Source organism: Helobdella robusta, assembly GCF_000326865.2.
Source record: "Helobdella robusta unplaced genomic scaffold HELROscaffold_8, whole genome shotgun sequence".
NCBI classification, from domain to species: Eukaryota; Metazoa; Annelida; class Clitellata; order Rhynchobdellida; family Glossiphoniidae; genus Helobdella; species Helobdella robusta.
Genome location: NW_008705459.1, coordinates 3,873,368 through 3,883,477, shown reverse-complemented (window position 1 = coordinate 3,883,477; position 10,110 = coordinate 3,873,368). Strand labels below are relative to the sequence as shown.

The 10,110-nt window shown below is 32.7% G+C and overlaps 1 protein-coding gene across 1 annotated transcript in view; it reads left to right on the top strand.

The window, feature by feature from the left end:
• The window catches only part of HELRODRAFT_69983 (hypothetical protein), a gene marked incomplete at both ends in the record, with an annotated part of 23,625 nt that extends 13,533 nt beyond the window's left edge, over positions 1–10,092 (top strand). Inside the window, 3 exons of the mRNA XM_009031831.1 lie at positions 7,986–8,138; positions 9,620–9,681; positions 9,747–10,092. Of these exons, the coding sequence (XP_009030079.1) occupies positions 7,986–8,138; positions 9,620–9,681; positions 9,747–10,092 (561 nt within the window). The remainder of the gene's footprint in view (positions 1–7,985; positions 8,139–9,619; positions 9,682–9,746) is intronic.
• Positions 10,093–10,110: the final 18 nt, after the last annotated feature.

The window sequence follows — 10,110 nt, the reverse complement described above, 5'->3', positions numbered from 1 at the left end:
CTCACACATACCAACCTCAACACAGGCCACACACACACACACACACACACACACACACACACACACACACACACACACACACAAACACAAACACACACACACACGTGTAGAATCACTTGCCAACAAATCAATGCCCTAGTTTTTGAAACAAATTTTAATTGACTCCAACCAAACAACACGCCAATACAAAATATTTCTTTATCTATGAGAAAAAAATATTTTATTTTGAGTATAATCTTTTTGCTCACATCATTTCAGCATGCTACTATAGAAATATTTGTAGCCTTCATTTTTATAGTTGTTATGTTGTTGTTATTATTATTTTTATTATTATCGTTATTATTCATTTCTTTTTTTCTTCTGCTTCTTATTATCATCATCATTATTATCATCATCGTCATGATCGTTGTCATTAGTATTGTTATTATGGTGTAATCATATTACGACTACAATGACCTGGTAGCCTAGTGGTAAGGTCGCCAGTTGCTGTTTCGCAGAGCGTGCAAAGAGCGAGTTCGAATTCGACAAAAAGATTCACATGCTTTGTGTGTGATGCTGATCCTTTTGAACCTAGGAAGAGTTTAATAACCTTTGACCTTTAACCTCAATTGTTTATCAAAAAAACAATAAAATTTATCACTTTTTTAATTTTAGGATCTAGAGTTAAAAAACTTTACCGAAAAAAATTTTTTCGCAAATACACATAAATTAGTGCCAGAAACATTATTTTCACAAGCATTAAGATTGGAAACATCAATTTCGAAACATTAACGTCAGCCAGTTACAGTACAAGATGACAGGACAAACTTATCCTCCTACAGACCAACCAATTCGACAAACGCTACAACTACAACAAACAATAAAAAAAGATATGATTAACATGATTGAAAATGTTTTATATTGCATGTGCTTGCGTATCTATGTTTTTCTTACAAAATATGTTTTATGACTTAGTAATTGATTGGCTGGTTTAATGATTGATTGATTGACTGATGATTAACGGTTAGTTGGTTAACTTGTATTTATATTTAGTACATATAATTAAGTTTAACAGTCAATAACATCATCATCTGTTTTGCTCAATTCTATCAAATATAACACTTATTAATATTTTCTACCGTGCTTATATTTCATTTAAAAAAAAATTAACTCAATATTTTAACACACACACAAACATATTATACACTGTAAACATGCATATACATTGTATACATGCATCTCAGATTCATTACCCTGCATTACACAAATACACAGTCTATTTAATTCAAGTTGTTATAATTTTTACCCATTCTGCTTCCGTCAAAATCTGATTTTCTTTAAGAAAAAATAATTCCATCAAGTATTATTATACTGCGCCAGTAAAGGGTCCAATTCCTTTTGGAGTCTCTCAATATTTGACTTTGAAACTTTTTTTGAATGACGAATGAATTGTTGAATTTTAGATTTCAATCCCTAATTACGAACTGAGAAAAAATGTGTTCGTTTAGTAAGGTTTAAGACAGTGCAAACATACACAACACACACAAACAAACACATACCCACCCATACAAACACACACACACATAAAAAAGCACATACACACAAACACAAACATGCACACACACACGTTATCTTCATGCCCAGACGGTTAATTTCGTACAATTATCATTATTAAAAAATCGAACGGATAAATCCAATCAAAAAAGAAATTTCTGTCAGATAAAAATACATTATTGTCATTATCTTACATTTAATCGTTCTTTATCACATTCCAGCACACACACACACACACCAACTAACATGCACACACAGACATTCATACATTCATACATACATACATACATACATAAAAACATACTACATCGTTAATTTCTCCACCAGTAATTTGTATATGAGCATGGGATATGAACGTGTTCATATGTGTCTTTGTTTATGTTATTTTTCTATTTCGTCAAAAATTTTTAACAATAATTTATTAGATTTATTAAAATTAAGAAATCTTTCTTGATAGTGAAATATTATTCCACGGATTTATCTTAGAGCAATTATTATTTATCAACTGGGCTATATGTATGTGTGAGTGGTTTGTATGTGTGTGTGGTGTGTGTGTGTGTGTGTGGTGTGGTGTGTGTCGTGTGTGCATGTGTGTTTGTTGATGGATGTGTTATTGATTATGGTAATATTTTGAAAAATTTTGATAAAATCCACAATAAAAATAATTATAAGAATAATAAAGAAAAATAATAATACTGCCCGAGGGATAATAAAATTTTTATTTTCATAACTCGTGCGCAGATTTTTCAGCGTTCTTCTTTGCAGTGGTAGCGCACATAATTTGAACGAAATTAGAATTTTATCGATGAGTCTGGCATATTTTCGCATCCGGGTTGATAGTTGGCTGGTTGGTTGGCTGGTTGGTTGACTGGCTGGTGGTTGGCAGGTTGGTTGGCTGGTTGGTTGGATAGTCTGTTTGGTTGGTTGGCTGGTTGATTGGTTAGTTGGATGGTTTGTTGACTGATTGATTGGCTGGTTTGTTAGTTTGTTAATTTTTTGGATACTCTGTTTACTGGCTTGTTGGTTGTAAGTACGAAAGCATAGAACCAATGCATCTTACACATCTCTTCCTGTATTCAATCTAGGTCAAGCAAATATGAGCAGACACTTTCAGTTACTTCACCATCTGGTCGCCTATTTGTTTAATTCCTATATTTATTATTTCTTTAATATTTATTTATGTTCAAATACCAATGATGAAACTTATTTGATCTTCAATGAAATACATCGAGAACGTACCTACTGAAGCCAGCACTGACACCAGCGCGCAAATGTCACGGCCAAATTTCTCATTGCATTTTGAACAGTTAATGTTTTCATATTTTAACAATTTAATTTCTCCAAAAAAATATTTTATTTTTGTAAAATATGGAAAGAGAAATGCTGATATAGAATAGGAACAAAGCAAGAGGCCTAAGGTTTGGAGTATTTCGTTGACGCAGCTAATTAAGTAGGCGTTCGTCTTAAAAATTTGATCAAACCATAGTGAAGGACCAAACATTGGCATTGTTTTCGCTCTATTGTTTGTTTAAAATACATGAAGTGTTAGTTTTGTTAAAATTTTCTTTTTTTAAAATGGCACATATTTTTTTATATTTATTTATCATCATTCATTATAGTTTGATTATTTGTTTATTTAATTATTCTTTTATCTATTTCTTCATTATCATTGTTTGTTCATTCATTCATTTTTTCATTCATTCAATCATTTGTTCATTTATTTATTCATTTGTTCATTTATTTGTTAATTCATTCATTTGCTTTTTTGTTTATAGACTCATTACTCATTCATCCAATCATTTACTCAGTCACTCATCATTCATTCATTTGTTTATTCATTGCGTTAGTCCGGCGTGATATGAGAGAGACGGAGAGAGAGAGAAAGAGAGAGAGAGAGAGAGAGAGAGAGAGAGAGAGAGAGAGAGAGAGAGAGAAAGAGAGAGAAGAGAAAAAGTGAGAGAGAGGAGAGAAAAAGAAAGGAGAGAAAAAGAGAGAAGTTAATTAAAGCAAAATCAGCATTTTAATTGCATTTGCTTCGTTCGCTGGTAGGTCTGTTACTCGCTACCTCCAAATTGCAGGCCCAACAACGGAAAATTTTTTTTGGAAAGTAATTTTTTTTCGGAGAACACATTTGTTTGATTTTGCGATTGAGTAATTTTGCTTAAAATTACATTAAAGTATTTTTACTATGTTTTTTTCACAATCATTAGCTTTAGTCGTTGCGCAAATAGCAATAGTTGTAACAATAGTAGCAGAAGTACTAGCAGTAGCTGCAGTAATGGTAGAAGGAGTGGTAAAAGTAGTAGTAGCAGCAGCAGCAGCAGCAGCAGTAGTAGTAGTAGTAGTAGTAGTAGTGGTGGTGGTGGTGGTAGTAGTGGTAGTTGTAGAAGCAGTAGTAGTAATTGTAAGATAAATGGATAGAAATTATTAGCAGCTCAAGTTGATATTTTTGAAATTGACAATCGTGTGAAATTACAAAAGTTTCAAGTTTAATTGAGTTAGTAAATGACTTAATGATGATGGGATTTATGTAATAACAAAAATCAGAACGTTGAACGTTAACATTTATGACCATAATAAGAGATGTAATTAATGTAATGGCGTAAAAATAATGTTATAAAATGATATCAGTTGACATGGTTGGCTGAACATTATGCCATGCATGTTTTGGTAATTTTTTCGTTGTTCCTCCAAAAATATAGAATAAATATGTTAACTTTTTTCAATCCGAAAAAAACTACGTTACATAAAATACACTTTTACGCACATCTTACGCACACACAACAACGCATACAACATCCCATACGTACGTAAAACAATGCGCACATATATGCAAACAGCAACAAAGACCTTACATGCACTTTTTTGCACCTTTATAAAAAACAAAAAAAAAACATGGTACACAAACAGGCAGACAAACACACATTTACACACATTCTCACACAAGCACACACACATACACACACACTTACAAACACACACACAGCAGCAAATACACACACACACACAAACAATTGCACAAACCCATTTGCAGCCAGAAATGTCAGATAAAAAAATACACACAGATAATTTTTACATATTTTTTCATTGCAAGGACCTCAGCATTTGCAATTAAACAACTTTCGTGATCTTTTTCCCAAACTCTATTTCTCTTTTTCAAATTTTTTTTCTTTTCCATGTTTTTAATTTTCCCTCCCTAACTTTTTTTCTGCATATGTGATTCTGCATTCAACACGGAATATCGGCTCTTTTTTTATCCGCAGTTTTGTATGCGTCTTGCTGTTTCTATGCTAGCGTACGTCTGCGGATGTGTACAATCGTTCATTTGTGCACGTGTATGTTTACATAAGTCTGAAGCTATCTGCATACGTGTGTGCACATATATCCGATCATGTTTGCATTCATGTATGTATGCAAAAGTATGCAAACATGCGTGTAAGTTGTTATTCGTGTTCGCGTATATCGCTGCATAGATTTTAATATGTCTGCTTGTTTATTACATTTCTTCCTCCTATCTACAAGTGTCACTTTGCTTGTTTGCATATTTTTGTACATGTGAGGTGCTCGGAACGTCCTGCCTGGTCAAATAGCACAATTCACAGTACCTGGTCAATAACAGCCGATTATTGTTAGCGGGAAAGTTATTTTGGCCACTATAGCTGTTAAAAATAATCTAAGTCCGAACAGGAGACTTTTTGGCATTTGGTAGCCGGCTTCCGTCAAATCGACAACTGGGTCATCGGTCAGTTTCACTATTCGGTGTTGCATCTCTGTTGCGTTCACCGATGCTGGGTGTATGTTTTTGTTCGTGGTTATAACAATGTTTGCATTGCAGAGAACTGCGTGGTTGTACGTATTTACATATTGTAATGTATCATTTTGTAGCTATGTGTTTATATCTATCTATGAGGTTATCTGTCATTGTACGTTTGTGTACGAGTGTACGTTCGTTTGAGTGCAGTTTGCTTTGAAGGATGTGCGCGCATTGCTAGGATTTGAGCGGGAAAACACGCGTCAGCGTGGATGATTGACGCAATCCTTTGTGAGTGTTGTACGAAATGCAGCAAAGCATAATCATTATTTCGGTAATTAATAACGCTTTAAAAAATGCAAATACTGATCAAACTACTACTACTACTATTACTACTACTACTACTACTACTACTACTACTACTACTACTACTACTACTACTAATAATAATAATAATAATAATAATAATAAAAATAATAATAATAATAATAACAATACAAATAACCATCATTTAGGTCATTTATCATTCTATTTTGATGTTATTATTATTATTAACTTTATTGTTACTGTCGTTATTATTGTTATTAATGTTATTTTTGTAATATATAGAGTTCTCAGTCACGCCATTGCGCCATCTCGCTTCACTTTTTCGCATTTGATCTCAGCCTACAATGGAGCTATCTATTATTATTGTTATTATTATTGTTATTTTTGTTGTTATTTTTCTGTTATTATTATTTTTATTATTTTTAATATTATCGTTATTATTGCGGTATCTTTTATTGATATTATTTTGATGGATGTATTGTCATTGCTATTGCCATTGTTGTTATTATTATTATTATCAGATTTAAATTTACGTTTAGATTAAATATGATTTTATAATTATTTCATTATTAATATTTGGTATTTGGAGTTAGAAAATAAAAAGATGTTCCCATTATTATTATTATTATTATTAATATAATTATTATAATTATTATTATTATTATTATTAATATTATTATTACGAATACAAAGAAATAATACAACACATAGGCCTACACTCTAATACCTGTTTGAGGTGCACTGCCCAAAATCAAACCCAAATCATCCAGCTACAGATACTACCAAAAAAAATTTTTTCCATCCAGAGTAATATTAGTAGTAGTATTAGTAGCAGTAGTAGTAGTAGTAGTAGTAGTAGTAGTAGTAGTAGTAATAGTAGTAGCAGTAGTAGTAGTAGTAGTAATAGTAGTAGCAGTAGTAGTAGTAGTAATAGTAGTAGTAGTAGTAGTAGTAGTAGTAGTAGTAGTAGTAGTAGTAGTAGTAGTAGTAGTAGTAATAGTAGTAGTAGTAGTAGTAGTAGTAGAAGTAGTAGTAGTAGTAGTTGTAGTAGTAACAGTATTAGTATTAGTAGTAGTATTAATAGCAGTAGTAGTAGTATTAGTAGTAGTAATCGTGGTGTAAAGGTAGTAATGATGTAGTCATAGTAGTAATAATTATATTCTAATTGTGATATCGGTGGTTGGTGATAGTAGGAGTATTTTTAATGTTGGCGAAAGTACAATTAAAAATACTAGCAACAATAATAGTGTTTATAGTTTTAGCAGTACTGCTTTTATTTAGCAATGTCAGTACTTAGTAGTAGTAGTAGTGTAGCAGGCGGCGGCGGCGCTGCAGGAGTAGTAGTAGTAGTAGTAATAGTTTTTTTTTTTTTTTTTGTAATGGTTATGATTGACATTTTTTTTATAATTAATGATAGTTGTGGTTTGTGTTGTAATATTTCAATTTTAAGTGTAGTAGTAGTTAGTAATAGTAAAAAATGAACAGGTGCCACAGCGCAGCAAAAATATTATTCCAATGCAGCGGCGTCTGCAGCCACAGTTTTAGTAGAAGTTGTATTATTAACAGAAGCAGCAAAAATAGTAATAGTAGCACTGATTAAAGTAGTAGTAGTTAAAAGCAGTATTAGACGAAGTGGTAGTGATGTTATGTTTGGTAATAGCTTGTATATAGATGATTAATCATGGGACAGCAACGTTAATTGTGCAACGAGTCTATTCAATGATAGATCGCTTGTGTCGCTGCTAGTGCGTTTTACTGCTTGCTCGCCCGCTCTTGCGTTTATGTATCTATGCATGTATCTGTTTGTGTGTGTGTGTGTTTGTGTAGGTCTGCCTGTGAGTACGTCTGTGTGTTTCCATATGTGAGTGCTTTTTTGTGAGACTGTGTCTAGCTTAAGTGTCTGTGAGAGCGAGTACGATCACGAGTGCGATCACGTGCACGTGTGTTTGTTTTGTTTACGTGCCTATTACGTCTATGCGAGTACTGGTTGTGATATGACTGTTTCATGTTTGCGAGTGCTTGTTTGTTTGTTCGTTCGTTCGTTCGTCTGCCTCAGCGTTTTGTTCACATTGTTGTGCATTCAATGCAAAATTATATTAGCATTCATGCCGAAGTCGCAACATTTTTTGGTATCTATTATTACTATTTGTTGCTTATTAAACAGTTCTTTTTTTCACTGAAACAAAAGCATTAATCATTGAAAAATATGAGCATTAGAAGGAAGACTGCAGCCTGGTGTGTGCATGCGTCGTGCAATGTTCAGCGAACTCTCTAACGTAATTTGTTCTAAGAATCAGGTTTAAGGAATATGAGTATATCAATCAATCATTTCTTGGCTCCTCTCCACACGCACAAACAAACACGCATCTTTAAGCACGTTCACGCATATATGAAAACAAAAACAATTATATACACATATGTACAAAGGGACATATACACACGCGCGTACAAAGAGGCAATCACACACACACACACACACACACACACACACACACACACACACACACACACGTACTTGCATACAAATGTGTAAATGTATATGAAGTAAAAATATGAAAAATGTTATCAATGAAAACGTGCACTCATATTTTTTGAGACTCATGTGTCACAATGCTTTTTAAATTAAGCTTATTTAAGCACGTATTTTTCTGTGAGTTTATAAATAGATGGAGATCTGCGGATGTTGGTTGATGCAAGTATTTCTTGCAATGACTCACAACTTCATGTCAACGTCCATAAAACAACTTTCAATCATTGAAACACAAAATTAATCATACTTGCACCAGCATAAATTTTATCCACATACTGACACTAAAAAAATACAAACCGACAAGTATACAAACAAACATACAAACAAACATTCAAACACATAAACAAACAAACAGACATACAAACACACAAAACAAACTAGCCTGTAAACACACAATGATACAGGCATGACAAAATAGGCTTTCACGCAGGAACTGACGGCAAGCACAATGTTAATTGCACGCACCTCGTTTCAAATACTAACCCGTCTAGAGTAACAACCAAAAAAAACCTGAGAATTATTAACATTAAAACTAACAGAATAACAACAGCAGCAACAAAGCAGCAACAACAAAACAACATCAACAACAATGACAGCGGAAACAACGACAACAACAAAACAAGCAGGCATAAACGCACTACAACGTACAACATCCCAGACCTCAATCAACGCGGCAGCAAAACTAACGCGGACAATCGTGCGTATCGTCCAAAGAGAAAGAAAGCATTGCGAAGAAAAAACGCATTAAAAACAAATACTTATAAGATTATGGAAGGTATAAAAACGTAAAATATATACGAATGCGTATAACATTATGTTACACGCACGCACACACACACACACAACACACACACAGACATATAAATATATATGTCTGTGTATACGTTTGCATAAATATGCGTATATGAACGGCGTAATGGTATACATTATTGACGTCGTACGCTCACTTTTATATGTGAAAAGAGCATTGCGTACGTCAGTCATCTACGTAATTAAACAAACATAACACGTACATAACACGTACCAAACAAACATAACACGTACGTAACACGTACATAACACGCATTCAATTCATTTTGCATGATGTATTTGGATAGCAATAGTTTCAATAAATTTTCATGATGAACTTGGATGGTAATTCACTTTTCAATAAATTGAACAATTCCCATAGAATTCTAGTAAGGAAAATTGAAAAGACAAGCTCTAAATTGATTAATGCCAACGATTCGGTAGAAAATATTGTCTTCTACCAACCTACATGTAAACTGTAAAGTATCTATAACATGAGAATTATATATAGCCAATATATTATATTATAGGGACATACATTACGTGTTTTTAAAAAAGGTGTGAACGCACAAAAGCCATTGTAGGAAGGGTAAAGATGAAAAAAATACATTGAAATGTATTTTAATATTAGCACATGAAATAGAAATTTATAGAAAACAACTTTTCATAAATCAGTTTAATCAAGCAAGTCTTCATCACACGTGTGTGTGTGTGTGTGTGTTTGTGTGTGTGTGTGTGTGTGTGTGTATGCGTGTTAGTAGGAGCCCATGTTTAAAAACAACAGTCATAAAACCATCATGTAACCATGTGTGTAAGTGTGTGTATGGGTATGTATGTATGTAATGTATGTGTGTATGTATGTATGTATGTATGTATGTATGTATGTATGTATGTATGTATGTATGTATGTATGTATGTATGTATGTATGTATGTATGTATGTATGTATGTATGTATGTATGTATGTATGTATGTATGTATGTATGTATGTATGTATGTATGTATGTATGTATGTATGTATGTATGTATGTATGTATGTATGTATGTATGTATGTATGTATGTATGTATGTATGTATGTATGTATGTATGTATGTATGTATGTATGTATGTATGTATGTATGTATGTATGCACATGTACAAACAAATATACAAACTTTTCTAATGTTACTGTCTCAATAAA